At 36.8% G+C, this 19,235-nt stretch overlaps 1 protein-coding gene across 7 annotated transcripts in view; it reads right to left on the bottom strand.

The window, feature by feature from the left end:
• The window catches only part of Ralyl (RALY RNA binding protein like), a 673,831-nt gene that overhangs the window by 218,776 nt on the left and 435,820 nt on the right, over window positions 1-19,235 (bottom strand). For 2 of the 7 annotated variants that reach the window (XM_031376351.1, XM_031376352.1), the window contains exon 1: window positions 11,565-11,793. The exons of the other annotated variants lie outside the window; for them this stretch is intronic. In XM_031376351.1, coding sequence (XP_031232211.1) covers window positions 11,565-11,601 — 37 coding nt within the window. In that variant the 5' untranslated portion in view covers window positions 11,602-11,793. Of the gene's footprint in view, window positions 1-11,564; window positions 11,794-19,235 lie in introns of those variants that run through there. 7 annotated transcript variants of the gene reach the window in all.

Below are 19,235 nucleotides of genomic sequence, written 5' to 3'. Positions count from 1 at the left end.
CAGGGGAAGCAAACAATTTAGCAGACATCCCCCATGGTCTCTCCATCAGTTCCCGCTTCCAGGTTCCTGCCCTGTTTGCATTCTTGTTCTGACTTAACTTTTTTAGTAGACAGGTATATAGAAGTTTAACTGAATAAACCCTTTGGTCCTCAGCTTGCTTTTAGGTCATGATGTTTAACTGCAGCAATAGAAACCTTCACTAAGACAGGTGTCTCAGCCTGGAGGCCAACAAAGATCTATGCATGAAGGTGTGAAGGTGAAGACTGGGTTGCCTTAGAAATCCCAAGGCAATGGAGATGCCAGAGGTATCAAATATCAGCCAAGGAAAGCAGAAGCCTTTGTAGGGAAACAGCTCAAGACATGGAAGCATTTTGCAGTCTACAGAGCTGAAAATAGTTGAAGATCTGAAGAGCCCGGTGACATCAGATCTAGAGATGTAGAGGTTGGAGATTCCCTGCACATTTTAGGTCTTACTTTGGTTCAGTATTTCCTTACTATGCTTCCTGATTCCCTTTTGGAATGGAAGTATATATTCTGTGCCACTGTATGTTGGAAGTCTGTGATCTGCTTTTGTATTTTGATTTTACAGGAGATAACAGTTAAGAGTCACAGAAGAGATTTGAAACTTTGTATATTTAAATGATGTTGAGATTGTGATAGATGGGGGGGACATTTAAAGTTAGAATGGCTATATTTGTATTATGATATGGTGTCAAAGTCAAGGTTTCTATTGCTGTAAAAAAAAACACCATGTCAATAACAATTTTTTTCTTTTATTGGATATTTTCTTTGTTTATATTTCAAATGCTATCTGCTTCCCAGGTTTCCCCTAGGGAAAAGAAAAGCATTTAATTGGACCTGGATTATAGGTTCAGGTTTTTTATCTATTATTGTGATGGTGGGGAAGGTGGTGGTACATAGGAAGACGTGTTAGCTGAGAGTTCCACATCCATGTCCACAGGCTGTGCGAAACGAGAGCTACAGGGCCTGGCTTTAACTTTTGAAACCCAAAGCCAACCCCTAGTAGCAAACTTCCTTCAATAATGCTACAACTTCTCCACCAGGTCATACCTCCTAATAGTGTCACTCCCTATTTGCCTATGAGGGCAATTTTCATTCAAAAGACTACATACAATTTTAAGCCTATGAGCACTAGGGATTAGAATGTGGCAGTATGAGTAAGAATGGCCATCATAGGCTCAGATGTTTGAATGCTTGACCATTAGGGAGAGGTGATACCTGACAGATATTAGGAGGTATTACCTTCTTGGAATGGGCGTAGCCCTATTGGAGAAAGTATGTCACCATTGAGGGTGGCCTTCCTGGGTTTCAAAAAGATGAAGGCAGGCCTAGTGACTCTTTCTTCTTGTTGTCTGGGGATCAGGATGTAGAATTCTCAACTACATGCCTACATGCCAGCATGATTTCTGACATGAGCATAATAGACTATATCCCAGAAACTATACCCAATTGTAGGCTCTTTAAAAACAAGAATTGTCATAGTTGTGGTATCTTGTCACAGCAATAGAACACTAAGACACAAAGGATAACACATATGCAACCATAAAATTTTACTTCTTGTGAATTCTCATCACTCTTCTTAATGACTATCTTTCCTTATAAACTTACCAGAGTACATTTGCTTATGGAAGTATTGTCATTGAATTCTGATTTATTCATTTTTTATATATGAGAATGATAGGATACACCACTGCATCATGCAAGGCTTTGACATATGTATACACTATAAGTTGACTACTTGGGGCAAGTGATATGTTTATTCACACACATTTGTCATGTCTTTGTGGTAAGCACATTTGCAATCTACTCAAGATTTTTCAAGAAATATAATAATAACTGTAGTCATTATGCTTTATAGTAGACTTAATTTGTTCTTTCTATCTGAAATAGTATGACATTTTATTAACACCTCTGTCCTGGTTGGTTTTTTATCAACTTGATACAAACTTATACATACCTGGAAAGAAGGAATCCTAACTGAAAAAAAAAAAGTCACCTTCTAAGATTGGCCTGTATGTAAGTAGTTGGGGCATTATCTTGATTAATAATTGCTAAGACAGTTTCTAGGCCACTGTGGATGCAGGTGGTCTTGAATTGTGTGTGTGTGTGTGTGTGTGTGTGTGTGTGTGTGTGTGTATGCCAAAAAAAGATATGAGGAGTGAGCTAGTAATAAGCATTCCTGGATGTTTCAGGTTCAATTTCCTGCCTCTAGATTCCTGCCTTGAGTTCCTGTTCTGACTTCTCTTTGATATGGGTTATTCCTGAGAATGGTAATCTGAAATAAACAGCCTCCTCCACAATTCATGGTATTTAACCACAGCACTAGAAACTGTTCATTGTCTCTTGCAATGCTCTTGTAACCACCATACTAATCTTTGCTTCTATAAGTTTAATATTTTTGAACCCACATATAATTGAGATCCTGAAATATTTGTCCTATACACAGTTTACTTAACTTAGCATAATGGTCTCCAGGTTTGCTATATTGTCAAAAATAATAAAACTTGCCACTCTTTGTAGCAGTGTAATATTCTATTTTATGTATATATTACATCATCTTCTTCTATATACTTTTGTGTTGATGGAAACTTAAGCATATCTGTTATTATGAAGAGTCTGAGATAAGGAGATAAAAAGAACATTCTGAGATAACTGAGTCTAATTTATACCTCGTGTGTGTGTGTGTGTGTGTGTGTGTGTGTGTTTGAAAGAAGTGGATTATCTTTAGTTCTATTTTTTATTTTGGAAAAAATCTCCAACCTGTTATATCTTCAATTGCTGTAACCATGTGCATTTTTCTCCACACCATTTGTTACTCTTTTTATTTTGACTATCATTGTAACAGCTGCAAGTCAATATCTTATTGTGGTTTTAATTTGCACTTCTATTATTATTGTCAATCAAATTTTTGCATAGATCTATTATCTATTTACATGTCTTCTTTCAGAAATTACTTTCTAGCACATTCACTCAATTTTTTCAATTAGTTTGTGTGAACTCTAGACATATTTCTGACACTAAGCAGTTATTATCTAAGTGGAATAGAAAACAAGCATATATCGGTGTACGAACATATTTATCACAGAAATAATCCACATATTTATGGTTAATAGATTTTTGACAAAGATGCCAAAAACATGCAAATAATAGAGGACAATTTCCGTAATAAACAATGTTGGAAAAACTGAATCTATGCCAAGAATGAAACAAGATATTTATGTCATGAGACTTTTATCATTTAACATAGAAAAGGTCCTGTTAAATGAGTTAGATAGTTCAGTGTAAAATCTGAATTGTTAAAACTAGAAGAAAACAAAAGAGAAAGATTTCTTGACATTGTTCAGTACAGTACTCTTAGCATGACCACAAAAGTACAGACAATAAAAGCAAACCAGAAAAACGAGATTTTCCTGAATTAAAAAGTAAAAAAGGAAATAAATCCATAGAGAAAGAGATAAATATGAGTTGGGAGGAGATATTTCTGAATGATAGATTATAGCTTACTAAAGATTTGAGACTTTTCTGCATTTTCCGGCAATCTCATTTTGCCGTGTTCTTAGTTTGTTTCATGTGTATAATTTGTTCTTAGTAAATACACATGCATAAGATTTTTAATTACAATATTCCTTGAATAAATATGTTACATTCTGTGGAGACTTTCTACCTGAACACTTGGGGAAAGAGCCAATGTCATGATTTTCATTCAAATTTTTAAGTGCAGAACACAGTTTTAGGACATACGAAATTGAAAGAAAGTGTTGAGTGAGATTTGAGTTGTTTGTGGATAAGAGAGAGGAGAAAAATTACAAATGCAAAAAATGTTTTCTTCTACAAAGGGAGTCTTTTTGTGAGGCATAGTTAAATAGAGAGAGAAGGAGAAAGGAGGGATGGGGAGAAGGAGTGGGATAGGAGTGGGACGGAGAGGAAAGAGGAAAGTAGGGAGAAAGGAGAGAGAGAAAGAGGGAGGGATGGAGGGAGGGAGGAAAGGAGGGAGGGAGGGAGGAAGGAGAGAGAGTAAATCTGTGTTACTACAGGCATAACTAGCCACTGGCTAAAGCCTGTAACAGCCTGTGGTTAGGCATAAGGCTGAATATATATATATATATATATATATATATATACCTTTCCAATTAAGGTTAGGGGGATTATCAGTCAGCATTTGTACATCTCTACCTCATGGTTGGCATCTGCTGTCTTAACTGTGTATATTCAAAGAACCATCTCAACTCTATGTAGATATAACAATGCAATTCCCTGTAGGAATGTATAAAGTTATATGTTCTCAGTACATATCAATTACAGAATTCATATTGACAGTAAAACAGGGTTTGTTTCCTGTGTCCTAGAGAAGTTTCATATGTCAAACCAGAATCTCCAAGTACATCAATACTAGAAAAATCAAGAATTGAATTTGTGCCCTGGGGAGCCTTCAAAAAACAAAGTCTCAAATCAGTCAATACTGTAGTGTAAATTTAAAAATATTTTACCTTATAGATGATATCCTTAACTGAGTGTGTAAGAAAGCATCAGTATTTGAGATATGAAATAATTTGAAAATTAATAGGTAATGAATTACCTAATCATGATAACTAGCGTGATATCACTAGTAACAAATATTTTTCAAATAATTGCTTTATCTTGCTAATGTATCACAAGTAGTTTCACTAAATGATTTTGATAAAGTCCTGTCTAAAACATAATGAAACAATAAATATAAGACTAGAAGTTGGGACAATCACTTTCAAATAGTAGCAGAAAAATAATGGTGAAAGTTCTGCATGACCAGAAATTGGCTTCTGGCTTTTTGGAGCCTTTTAGTAACAAAGAGAATTTATAACAGTTCTATCAAGTTATTACTTCAGTATTTATGATACACTTTGCTGAGAGGTAGTGTTAATATATCAATAATACAAAGATATTAATAAGAATAACACTTCAAGGAATAGAAAATGTACCTAGTCAAACAATATATTTTGACATCTGGGCATCTACAGTTTGTGAAGTGCAAAGATAAAAATTGACTTGTTTTTCCTTTAGGATGTGTGTGTATGTGTTTTGAGACAAGGTTTTTAAATATTGCCCTGGTTTGGCTGTCCTGGATCTCATTCAGCAGAACAGGCTGGCCTCCAACTTACAGAGGTTTGATTGCTTCTAACTCCCAAATGCTGAGATTAAAGATGTGAGGCACCACCACTCAGCAAAAATATCACTATCTTAACTTATTTACTTTTTTTTTTTTCGAGACAGGGTTTCTCTGTGTAGCTCTGGCTGTCCTGGAACTCACTCTGTAGACCAGGCTGGCCTTGAACTCAGTAACCCACCTGCCTCTGCCTCCCAAGTGCTGGGATTAAAGGCGTGAGCCACCACCGCCCAGCATATTTTTTAATAGGATATTTTATTTGTTTACATTTCAAATGTTATCCCCTTTCCCAGTTTCCCCTCTGCAAATGCCTCATCTAGTCCTCTTTTACCCTGCTTCTAGGAGGGTGCTTCTCCCTCCCCGCTCCCACCTCACTGCCCTAGCATTCCTCTACACTGGAGCATCAAGCCTTCATAGGACGAAGGGCCTCCTCTCCCATTGATAAGAACCCTTCGGTTCTTTCAGTCCTTCTCCTAACTCCTCTTTTGGGGTTCTTGTGCTCATTCAGATGGTTGGCTGCGAGCATCCACATCTGTATTGGTCAGGATCTGGCAGAGTCTCTCAGGAGACAGCTGTATCAGGCTTCCTATCAGCAGGCACTTCTTAGCATCAGCAACACTTTCTGGGTTTGGTGTCTGCATGTGGGATGGATCCCCAGGTGGGATAATGTCTGGGTGGCCTTTCCTTCAGTCTCTGTTCCACCTCTTTGTCCCTGTATTTCCTTTAGACAGGAGCAATTCTGGATTAAAATTTTGGAGATGGGTGGGTAGCTCTATCCCTCAACCTGGGGGCAGGGGCATGCCTAACCTCTGGATATGGTCTCCACAGGTTCTCCCTCCCCTTTGTGGGGTATTTCAGCTAATGTCATCCCTGTGGGGTCCTGGGAGGCTCTTGCTTTCCTGGCATCTGGGACTTTCTGGTTGCTCCCCCAGATCCCCATCCTTCATTGCTACACACCTCTGTTCAATTTCCTGATCCTCTGTACATCTCCTCCATCTCCTCCCATACCTGATTCTGTTCCTCTTTTACCCTTCCCCCTCCTCCCTTCCTCCCAAGTCCCTCCCAAGCTCTAATTGATTATATTATTCCTCCTTTTTTTATTATATATTTTCTTTATTCACATTTCAAATGTCATCCCTTTTCCTCATTTTGTTCCCCCTTCTAAGTAGGACTGAAGCACCCACTTTTTGGTCTTCCTTCCTGTTGAGCTTCATGTGGTCCATGAGTTTCATCACAGTTTGTGTATGTATGTGTGTGTGTGCTCTAGAAAGTTGAATCACACACCTCATTTATAAGTATAAGTTTAAGTATTTATTCTTAAAATTTAGTACATATATACTATGTATTTAGTTAAAAGTGAAGTGCACTGGATTAAATTCTATTTTTCTAGGTTTTTTTATATTTGTTCTATATTTCTGATATTTTTTTCACTTTACCTATTTCCTCTCATTTTGCTTTTAAAATTCCTGTCCTTCATTTATTCCACATTCCACAGGAAATTGCTCTCTTACATTGTTCCATACATACTTGCATACATCCTGGAACTTTGAAAAATAAAGGAGAGCCAGTCAATCACTGAATCCTTTCAGTTATTAGATTAGATACTGGCTTATGAAGACAGGTATTTCATAACCATATTTTACAAAGCTAGTATCTCACTCCAATTTCCAGAAATCCTTATTTTTTCCATAGCATATTTTCATATCACATGACTTGTATTGTATCACCCTCCAGTTCCCAGCAAGGACCATGTATACATAGCTATAGCCCCAAAACTATAATCATGTCTAAATAGTAATAAATGATTAAATACAAATTTTTGGATGATTGAATTTCCTTATACAATTATGCATTAAGCATGTGTACTTTTAACAAAAAATGCCTCAATAGAAACAAAAGATGGGTAGAATAAAAAGATGATTTCCTATGCACAAGCTAAAAGCCAAAACTTCTACAAAAGTATGAGATATCATCCAAAAGGAGGAGAAAGTTAACCTGAATATTATAGAGAACTAACTCAAATGAGAATTTGAGTGATACTTTAAACAGAAAAGATGTCTATCTGTGTATTCAAATGTGTCAACAGAAAGTACGATCAAAGGATGGACACAGGGAGTAAGTGCCAATAAGGAAGTACATGCCCAACATAGAAGATACAGGTTTAATTCAGGTTTAAATATTATCCTCTGGTCTGACAAAGACTAGAGGACATACAGGTCGTTTCAGAAGGCAAATAGAATATAACTGTTGTGTAAACGTGCTTGTTGATATTCATTTACTAACAGTAATTTTCTATTTTTCTGAATATGAACTTTTCTAAACACTGAATATATAAGATATGCCTGTGATACAGTTATATTTTTATATAAAGGTAAGGTAAACATAGCAATTATAAAATTTTTATCAGCAAGTAGTTTTTATCAACAAAGTATCCACATGTATTCAAGAATTACTGGGTAATGTAATGAATGTTTTGATATATATATATCAAAATTATATAAAGAAATTACATATATATATATATTATATTTCTAAATATTATTTCTATATTTACAGGAGCCAAACCGATCACTTTAAGAAAATCTAATGCCCAGTGCACATTTTTATCTCTATTATCTCTAATACATTGGTATCTCTAATTAAATTATTTTTTATTAATTTTATTTTAAGATTCAAGTAGTTACACACATGCACATGTGTATGTCCATACATTTTCCTAGTCATATACATATGTATCTTTCTTCATTTGGCAGACAGTAGCCAACATATATATTGATCCAAGGGTTCTTTGTAGTCTCTCTATGGTCAGCCATGAATCTAAAGCCTCCATGCTTAGGACTCCCATGCTAGACAAGAAGGACCATCCAGTGAATGAAGTCAGATTGACAATGAAAGTCCTATGTGGTAGAGTAAATGAAGGATAGAAATGGAAGACACCTTGGAAACCATCTTCCTGAGCAAGTTACAGAACTATTTGTATTCTGCAAAAGTGAGAGGTGGAGGGCAAGTGTATTTACAAAAGGCTGTGATGAAGGTTATTCAGCTTCCAAAGTAACCACATCAATTAATCCCATGGTGTCTTAGTTAGGGCTTCTATTGTTGTAACAAAACACCATGACCGAAAGACAAATCGGGGAGGAAGGGGTTTATTTGGATTACACTTTCATATCACTCACTATTCATCATTGAAGGAAGTCAGGACAGGCACTCAAACAGGGCAGGAATCTGGAGGCAAGAGCTGATGCAGAGGCCATGGAGAGCCGTGATTGTGATTACTGGCTTGCTCTCCATGGCTTGCTCAGCCTGTTTTGTTAGAGCACCCAGGACTAGTGTGGGTGGCCCAAGTCTGGGACCACCCACAATGGGCTGGACTCTCCCCCCCCATCAATTGCTAATTCAGAAAATTCCTTACAGCTAGATCTTATGGGGGCATTTCCTCAATTGAGGTTGCCTTCTTTCAGATAAGTCTCATTTGTGTCAAGTTGACCGAAGGCTATCTATACACATGCTAAAAATAAAGATGATAAGGTAGATGAGTCTACCAAAGTGTTCCATTAGCAATACCAAAAGTAATCCCTGTTCCAAATAAGTAAATGATAGAGAGTAACCATATTTGAAAACAGTGTTATCCTGATATGAACATCCTCTGTAACATGCCAAGTGGATTCTACATTTGTTTCACTCTGTATTTCTAGAGCAACTTTTTTTTTATTTTATATCTTTATTTTATTTTATATTGTATGTCTTCCAAAAGTCTCCAAAGATATTTTCTCAAGGTCTTCTGGAGTTTCAGTATGTGAGGTTACAGGTAGTTGTTGTTTATACATAATATGAGTTTTTCAAAATTTGAATTGTGTATTTTAATAAATACTCTTTGAGAAGACAATATGAAACACAAAGGTAAAAAATCATACATGCTAATGGCAGTTTACTGAGAAAATTAATTTTTAAAAAATACATATTGATTATTAGACTTTCTTAAAGTGGTCTCGTTGGCTTCTACAAAAAATCAGCACTTGACACATGCAAATATTTTCAAAAATCATTCGGGAAATCATGTATCTGAGAGCTGGTTTGCACTTGTTCAGTAAAAAGTTCATTATAGGAACACTGAGGGTGGGCATTTTCTAATGTAACTGGTCTCCAGAATTAAGGGAAGAAATGCACTAGTCACCTCTCCTCTTATGCAGAAAGTATAACTGAGAATTGATTTAAGGTCCCTCATGGGCCGTCAAAGGCTTAATGCAAATTATATTTTGAATTCTCTCTGCAAGATGCTTTGCTCTCCATTTTTCAAAGCTTTAACACAGCCATGGGCACTTTTCCTTTCCATTTGGTAGTTAATTAAAGGAGGTTGTATTATTTTACTGAGAAATATTTACAAAATCTTTAGGAAAGGAGAAAAGGAGAAGGTTGCTTTATGAACTATTTTTATTTAAAAGAGGATCACAAGAATACATCGTTTTCTACCAACAGGGAAATTTTGTTAGGTGTGCAGTTATTGCCTTAATTGCAGAGCAATTGCCTTAGGAGAACAAAATGCTTTTGACACGATCAAGCATGTATATAAAAGATGTGTGGAATAAAAATGATCTGAAAGTTGGTTTATAGTGATCCAGACACCTTCTATACTCATTGGATGAGAAACAATCACATCATATTCTTCTCTTCCAAATACTATTTGTACAAGATAGAAATTCATCTAGGATTCTATTAGCTTTTATTGCTAGTCTTTTTTTTTTACATTTAATTTTATTATATCCATGGCTTCTGATATTGCACATTATTAGAAAATAGAAGCAGTTAATAGAACATAGTGCAGTTAACTGATACAATTGAACATAAGTAACACCTTAGATATTTTTAAGCTACAGCATTTTGGTTCACCCTACTGTGTTCATGCTTGTATAATTATACGTCTCCTGGTTTGTCTCCTGTAATTCACAATTTCTTCCTGCTGCTTAATCGCAGACTTTAGCAAGCACATTTTAGTGGCAGAAAAACTGAGTGTGATTTTTTTCTGTGAATCCTTTATTTGCTGTATGCATTAAGGCACTGATTACCCTCAAGGGGGAAAACGAGGGGGCGTACAAAAGATACAGGAGTAGAGGTGGGAGATGGATTTCAGGGGCATGCATAATTTAGATTCATTCTTGTGTGAGGAAATCACAAGGAAATTAATTATCCATATATTTGTAGACTTCAAACCAATCATGTTTATAAAAAAAAAGTATAGCATGCTACAATATCATGCCTTGGTTATAAGAAAGAGATACTATCAAGGTGATATCCTTAACAGTCAGGGATTTGAATGGCATATAAAACTTCCTTGAGCAAGAACAATATTAGTTTTCAAGTATAAAGTGAAAATAGACCCAATAGTAAATGATGAGAAATAACATTGCGTTCCTATCAGGTTATGGACTTTGACAGAGGAACTGCTGCTCATAATCTTTCTGCTTTTGAAATTACTCTGTAACATCTAAACACACTGTAATGAAGAGTGAGAAAGCACAGATTGGAGCAAAGAATAAAGATGCCCATACTGGAGTGAAATGATAAGCACAGTTAGCGATAGGCTATTTGGAACTCACTGGTTATATTTACTTTCCACAACAGAAAAGATAAAGCGAGAAAGTTTGACTTACTAGAGGAAGATCCAATTGAGAAGGTTTCACCGGAGGTATATTGCCTTGCCACCGAGAGTTTTATTGTCAGTCTTTGACTTTCATCTAAATCCTGAGGGTTTGGGCTTCATAATCATCTGTGTTGTAGGCTTAGCTTCATGCCTTTTAACTAAGAATGGGCTCCTTAGGGAGAATTCCCAATGACTCCCTTTAACCCTTTGAAATGGTGTCCGCAGCAGCGAATTACGTTCTGGACCAAGAAGTTTGGGCAGGACATAGCCTGTTAAATATTCACCTTGTCATTCACAATTAAGTATCCCTCCTCCATTCTGAACTGCTTTATTTGCCTTGAGATTTTTTATAATTGAAGCTGGAGGCATAAATAGAAGTTTTACACTGAATTCCCAAACCTTTCCATAGACTTCCAAGAAAGAAAAGAAAAAAAAAAATCTATCACTCATAAAGAAGAGAAGAACTGTCCAGCACCTTGCATGAATGAAGGCTGCTGAGCTAGGCTGAAACTGCATTGGATCTGTTTCTCTGTTGATTTTGTAAACCTTTTGAAGGGTTACCATAGTAACAAGCAAATTATCCCCTCTCCCTTAACATCTTTCAAGCATGTAAGAGGGATAAAGATAAAGGTCAGGGTTAAAAGAGCTACAAAATCTCTCCTCCTACCAGCATATATCGGAAGGAGTCATGATTAGCCTTTTAAGAAATCAAGTATGTTTTTCTCACCACAGTCAAATGAGAAAGTTGGGTCAGCATCTACTTACATCTCTGATGTCTGCGTTTGCTCCTGTACATAGTCATGCTGAAAAAGGAAATTCCGACTTTCTAAGAAGTAATTGGTTTGACCACGGAGACAAAAGAGACGTAGTCTGCTCCTGCTTTGCAGTGAAGCTGTTGCTCGCTGACAGAAGGTAACCAGCAATCACACAGTGAAAGCCAGGGCAATACCATTCTCGTAAAATTACAGGGATGTGCCACTGCCTGTAACTACTCTGTCCAATGCAAATCTCCCAGAGAAAATTAGAATTTTCTAACACCTCAACCAATGTTGGTTAAGTTCTTTAATAAGATTTCGATGACTAAAGTGTTGTGCTCGAAGCGATGTTGAATTATGAACAGATTCATACAGTTAGCAGGAATAGTAACACTGAGAATTATTGTGTGAAACGTGAAGACCCTTGGTATTTTCAAATATTAAAAAGTATCCTGCGAGTTCATATATTCTTTGCCCACTTGAAAATGCTAAAATTAGCATTTTGTTATCCTTCCCTTATTGGCCCTCTCCTGCGTGTTGTATATTTAATTACTGAAGTAGTCATCACTTGCTGTGTTGTCTATTTCTTCAGTCAGTGTGTGCTTTGACAACAAAGCAGAGCTCTATGCTTAACATCCACAAAAGGAGGAGTCCACTGTTGGAACTCAGGCTCAGAAAGTATTTAATGCATGCTAAGAACTATGCTGCTCCTTGCAGAAAGTTTTGCTAGAAGCTTCCATCTACCTCCAGCCTCATTTCAGTGCTCAGCGCTCTACTCTGACAATACTGAGGTGACACCTTACCTTAGTAGCATGTGCCACTGTCTCCTCAGATGGAAAGTGTGGCAGCTGTGACTTCACGTGCATTGTACTCTACCCAGGTAAGAACAATCTTGAGCAATCAGAACAATCAGCTCAAAGAGATGCCTGGACCAGATACTCCTGAGTGTTTGTGTCTATAAAACAACAAGGATGGTTGTTGGTTTGTTTTGTGACTTTTGTTTGTTTGTTTTTACATTGAGGAGGACCCACATACAACAGTGGAACATTTCTTGGTAATAGGTCACCTAGATTATGTGTTAAGTTCCCCTTTCATTAGAGCAGCAGCAGTGGCCATACTCAGCTGTCAAAATTCTTCATTTTAGTGAGAATTGGTAGAGAAAACATCCTTGTGAGCATTGACAGGAGGATTATTTAAGTGTAAAAATCAATTAATATTCTAGTAATTATTGCATTCCATAATTGGAGATGCTAAGAATGCCATCCAAATAGATTTTCAGTATTTTGTATATCCTCCACCTCTTTTGACTAACTACACTCACACTTCAGAAGGGCTGTTGGAGACTGCATTCTTCTATGTCCTCTCAAAAAAAGCTGTTATCCATATCCTACCCGTGTATTTTTACATAGTTTAGTATGTGTTTATGTATCCCATAACATTCTTCCTGATTAGTTTTCTCCATAATATTTAAAAATCACCTATTAATACTCCATATTAATTTTTTTGATGATCTTTTTATTGGAACATTCATTTCTCATCACAAAACTTTGTTTTCTTTAGCAAAGAGTATCCAGAGATCAGACTGGCAACTGGCACAGAGTAGAACCTCAACAAATACTTGCACAATATATCAATTTTAATAAATTATAAAGTCTATATAATTATACATTTTTAATGAAGTCAGACAACATGCAAATACTGTAGTGACTTTATTAAATCAAATGCTTTCTCCATATCTATCTTTTCTTTCCTTGTCTAACTCTAATATTCTCTGATTTACATTAGTTTAGCTTAATGGAAACAAAGCCATATCAAATAGGCAACAACTCCTTTACAAATATTATTAACTCCATTCCTAGAATCAATACCATATAGATGGCTGGCCATAGCAAACCATTTTAATACAACAAGTAAAGAAAATACTTTCTCAATGTGTAATATATATATATATATATATATATATATATATATATATATATATATATATATATATATGATGTGAAGAAGAAAAGAGTTAGTGATTATTAGGTACTGATAGCATAGTGTTGTAAGGATGCACATATCTGTATGTTTAGATTTCCCAAAGGATTATGTATAGTCAAAGTGACAACTTCGTCTGTTTACAATGATACTTCTCCATTTTCAATCATTAATACCAACTTGAACAGTTTTTATGCAGGCTACATAATTCATATGGGTTTTTTTCACATATGAAAAACAAATTGTCCCTCCATCATCACAGCTGTTAAAGCAATTCCCTCCCATGTATTCACCTATGACTGGCAGCTCTTATCGGGCAAAATTTGCACCATCATTGAGTTTTCAGCTGTGTAGAGGGAATCCATCTTGTCACTCTTTTCTAATATTATTTTGTTCACATCATAGAATACCATCCACACAGTCTTGAGTTTTATGGTTGAGCTAATGGCTTCAATGTTGGCATGCTTTAGACTACAGTAGTTGGGAATCTCAAAAGTACCTGAGAAGGAAGATCAAAAAACATCCACCCTGGCACAGTTTTAAGAGGCAGGAGACAGAGAGCCAGCTGGAAACATGATCTTCTCAGAGTAGCCAAGTAATAGGTATGTGTTCTCTCCCTCCCCTCCCCTCTCACACACACACACATACACAGACAACACACACACATAGAGAGTGTGTGTGTGTGAGAGAGAGAGAGAGAGAGAGAGAGAGAGAGAGAGAGAGAGAGAGAGAGAGATCAACACAAACAGATAGAGAGTGTATCCTTGTGCCAAGGTGTATATTTTAAACTTTTAGAGCAGTTCTTTTGCTTAGGTGTTACTATCCCAAGTTTGGAAACAAAGAAACTTCCATATCAATGAATAAGTGTAGGAACACTGTGCTTCTCACAGATATGTGCTATAATACTTTTATTGGAAACTATACCAGGATGAATTAAGTCTGGATAGTGGATGTGCTGTGGGGCTTTTAACTGAAGGATCCTCTAGTGTACTTGAAAAACACATAAATCAAGAACATAGCATTTCCTTGAGATAAGCACCGAGAGTGAATGCCCTGTGGCTTAGTAAGAGCTGACACTGAGAAAGCACACACAAGGTCCTAGACTTCCTTGCCTTTTCTAAGCATAACTCCATCAAATACTAAAACCATACTCTGAAGTATTATTTCCATTTCTGCTTTTACTATCTTTATCATCACTCTCATTCTCAAGGTTTCAGTAAAGTGAGCCTCAGAGGTTAAGTCTCACTGACAGCAAGATATGTCATGTCCTGCTTCAAATCCGACCACATGTTGTTCAGTGGCAGCAAGATAAAGCATAACTTACAAAGTAGAAGGGATATTTTCAGAAGCTATGAAGGGAATAAGTGATACTCCACAAAAAACAACAAACAGAAAAGCCACAACAAGACCATGCTCAATGCAATTAGTAAAGGTTAGGATAAATGAATATAATAGTTGCAAATATATATATATATATTGAGAGAAAGATGGGGGCTGGGTCGTCAAGGTTAGCAGGGACTCAAGGTTAGTTGGTTGGGGCAGGAAGTCTCAGCTCTGATGGAATGGTTATTTTCCTTTTATATGTGCTTTATTCTCCCTTTTCCGTATTCCACATGTAAAATTCTAAACATGTTGTAAAATCCTTAGGATAAAGAAAGATTTCCATATTTTTCTATGAAATTCAAGACACAGGAAGTTCTAAGAATTTTATCAAGACAACATGTTAAACTGAGCGATACTAGAATTTCAGAGATTTCTTAAAATTGAAGTTGAAATGACATAGTGTTAGGGCACCAAGATTCCTGAGCGCATAGCTGGCCTACAACTGGTGTCACTTGGAAGCTGCTGAAGGAAAAACTCAGGGAAAGAGATGTTGATGATTTCAAGCAACTTGGACCATAGACTCCCTGCAGGGATTTAAGTTTGGGAGTTTTATCAAGTTAACACATTATATTTCCTCTGGAAAACACATCCTTGAAAATTATTCTCTTTAAGTGTCATGAGTTATCCATGTCTTAACTCGGCTCTCCAGAGTTCTTAGCTTTGAACAGCCACCTACAACTCACCGTTACTTTACAACATTCTTATCATGAAAAGACAGAGATGCCAACAGCATATTCTCTTGCTTTCTCTCATCATCATGTGAGCTTGCCCCTGTGGTACCGCTGTCTCTTCATATGTCTGACATAAAGGCTTAATTCTTTACCAAAACATCTCTTTCCAAGTTTATGTTAGGTATTGACACCAACTTCCTATCTCTTCAGGGCGATAATCAAATGACATTCAACTGCTGGATAAGATTCAGGAACTAAAACACATGAAAATACCTGCACCCTTCCATTTATTTATATCAAGGTATTGAATTCTTGCCAAAGTATCTTGGTATTGGTCCCACATATATCCACTAGGAGCCAAGTGTTCTGACCCTTGCTAATCTAAAGATACACTAACTATCCAGTAGCTCTCCCATTAAGATCACTTCCCATTTCATATAGAACCTCATTTTATCTTCTATTTGAAAGGGAGGGAATATAAACTACCTCAAGTTCATTCCACGTTTTCATTTGCAGTGTTGGCTCGGAGAGTACTAATTTTCAGAATAATGCTTTTTTTAATTCCTCACTGTGTTGAGGTGAAATAAGAAAACAAATCATGTCTGTATTCCTTGTTTTTTTCATAAAAATTTTCCATCCATCTGGAAAAGGAATTCTTTTGTTTGTAGAAAAACATAATTGAATTTTATTATGAAGACTTTCTCGAATTCCTTGTGCTCTAACATCAAAGAATTCTTTAAAAATCAGTAAGTTTTTGAAGTATTTAATGCTTACGAATAGTAAACAAAGCTAAATCATGTCTTCTTTATAACTCACCATACAATCGATTTTATTTTCAGTTAATGTCATTAGTGGCGGTGTTCCTTGAGCCGTTCTCTTACTCTTGCTCACATACTCTGAATGTTTTCCATGCAATTTTATTTAAGCTTCATCAATTTTTGTTAGTTGGTATTCAATTATCCAGACTCAGATGTACCATTTTCATTGTCTTCAGATGTATTGTTTTGTATTAATAGTTGTATTAACTTACAATCTTTTTTTTAAATAGAGTAAACAAGTTTACTTGTCTCATGTGTCCAACCCAATTTCTACTCCCTAGAAAATCACCCTGGATGAATCACAACATGGAAGATAAAAGAGAAGGAATCAGCCACGTGTGAATTAGCCCATGGGTGAGCCTTGCTCCATAGCAACTGATTCTTTTTTTTATTATTATTATTGGATATTTTCTTAATTTAAATTTCAAATGTTATCCCCTTTCCTGGTTTCCCCTCCCTCCTGGATACACCATATAACATCCTCCCTCCCCCTGCTTCTATGAGGGTGTTTCTCCACCCACCTACCCACTCCCACCACCCTGCTCTTGATTCCCCTATGCTGGGGCATCTATCAAGCCTTCATAGGACCAAGGACCTCTCCTTCCATTGGTGCATGACAAGGCCATTCTCTACTATATGTGCAGCTGGAGCCATGTGGACTCCTTTGTTGATTGCTTAGTCCCTGGGAGTTCTGGGGGAGTCTGGTTGGTTGATATTTTTGTTCTTCCCATTGGGGTTGCAAACCCCTTCAACTCCTTCAGTACTCTTCAACTCCTTCAGTACCTTCTCTAAGTCCCGTATTAGGAACCCGTACTCAGTCCAATGGTTGGTTGCTAACATCTGCCTCTGTAGTTGTAAGGCTCTGGCAGGGCCTCTCAGGAGACAGCCATATCGGGTTCCTTTCAGCAGGCATTTCTTGGCATCCAAAAGAGAATTTGGGTTTGGAAACTGTATATGGTATAAATCCTCAGGTGGGACAGTCTCTGGGTGGCCTTTCTTTCAGTCTCTGCTCTACACTTTATCTCCATATTTGCTCCGGTGAGTATTTTTTTTTCTCCTTCTAAAAAGGATTGAAGCATCCACATTTTGGTCTTCATTCTTATTGAGCTTAATGTGGTCTATGAATTGTATCTTGGGTATTTGGAGCTTTTGGGATAATATTCACTTATCAGTGAGTGCATAACATGTGTTTTCTTTTGGGATTGGGCTACTCACTCAGGATGATATTTTCTAATGATATTAATAATTTGCCTAAGAATTTAGTGACTTCATTATTTTTAATAGCTGAGTACTACTCCATTGTGTAAATGTATCACATTTTCTGAATCCATTACTCTGTTGAAGGACATCTGGGTTCTTTCCAGCTCCTGGCTATTGTAAATAAGGCTGCTATGAACATAGTGGAACTTGTATCCTTATTACATATTGGAGCATCTTCTGGGTAGATGCCCAGGAGTGGTATAGCTGGGTCCTCTGTCATACTATGTCTAATTTCCTGAGGAACCACCAAACTGATTTTCATAGTGGTTATACCAGCTTGCAATCCCACCAGCAATGAAGGAGTGTTCCTCTTTCTCCACAACCTTGCCAGCATCTGCTGTTACCTGAGTTTTTGATCTTAGCCATTCTGATTGTTGTGAGGTTGAATCTCAGGGTTGTTTTGATTTGCATTTCCCTGATGACTAAGGATGTTGAACATTTCTTCAGGTACTTCTCAGTCATTCTAGATTCCTCAGTTAAAAATTCTTTGTTTAGCTCTGTATCCCACTTTTTAATGGGGTTATTTGGTTCTCTGGAGTCTAACTTCTTGAGTTCTTTTTACATATTGGATGTAAGATTGCTAAAGATCTTTTCCCAATCTGTTGGTTGCCTTTTTGTCCTATTGACATTGTCCTTTGCCTTACAGAAAGTTTTTTTTTTTTTTTCTGGTTTTTCGAGACAGGGTTTCTCTATGTAGCTCTGGCTATCCTGGAACTCACTCTGTAGACCAGGCTGGCCTCAAACTCATTAAGCTGCCTGCCTCTACTTCCCAAGTGCTGGGATTAAAGGTGTGAGCCACCATGCCCAGCCTGATGCTTTGGATTTTTATGAGGTCTCACTTGTCAATCCTTGATCATACAGCACAAGCCATTGGTGTTTTATTCAGGAATTTTTTCCCCCTGTGCCCATATGTTTGAAGCTCTTCCCCACTTTCTCCTCTATAAGTATCAATGTACCTGGTTTTATGTGGAAGTCCTTGATCCACTTGGACTTGAACTTTGTACAAGGAGATAAGAATGGATCGATTTTCATGCTTCTACATGCTGTCCTCCATTTAGTCAAGCACCATTTGTTAAAAATTCTGTCTTTTTTCCACTGGATGGTTTTAGCTCCTTTGTCAATGATCAAGTGACCATAGGTGTGTGAGTTCATTTCTGGGTCTTCAATTCTATTCCATTGATCTACCTGCCTGTTACTGTAGCAAGACCATGCAGTTTTTATCACAATTGCTCTGTAGTACAGCTTGAGGTCCAGGATGGTGATTCCACCAGAGGTTCCTTTATTGTTGAGAATAGTTTTGGCTATTCTGGTTTTTTTGTTGTTGTTATTCCAGATAAATTTGCAAATTGCTCTTTCTAAGTCTGTGAAGAATTGAGTTGGAATTTTGGTGTCACTTTGGATTGAATCTGTATATTGCCTTTAGCAAGATTTTTACTCTATTAATCCTGCCATTCCATGAGAATAGGAGACCTTACCATCTTCTGAGATCTTCTTTATTTTTCTTCTTCAGAGACTTGAAGTTCTTGTCAAACAGATCTTTTACTTGTTTAGTTAGAGTTACACCAAGGT

This window comes from Mastomys coucha, unplaced genomic scaffold, assembly GCF_008632895.1.
Source record: "Mastomys coucha isolate ucsf_1 unplaced genomic scaffold, UCSF_Mcou_1 pScaffold17, whole genome shotgun sequence".
NCBI lineage: Eukaryota > Metazoa > Chordata > Mammalia > Rodentia > Muridae > Mastomys > Mastomys coucha.
Note: the sequence above shows the minus strand (reverse complement) of the source record. Positions and strands in the feature narration are given on the sequence as shown.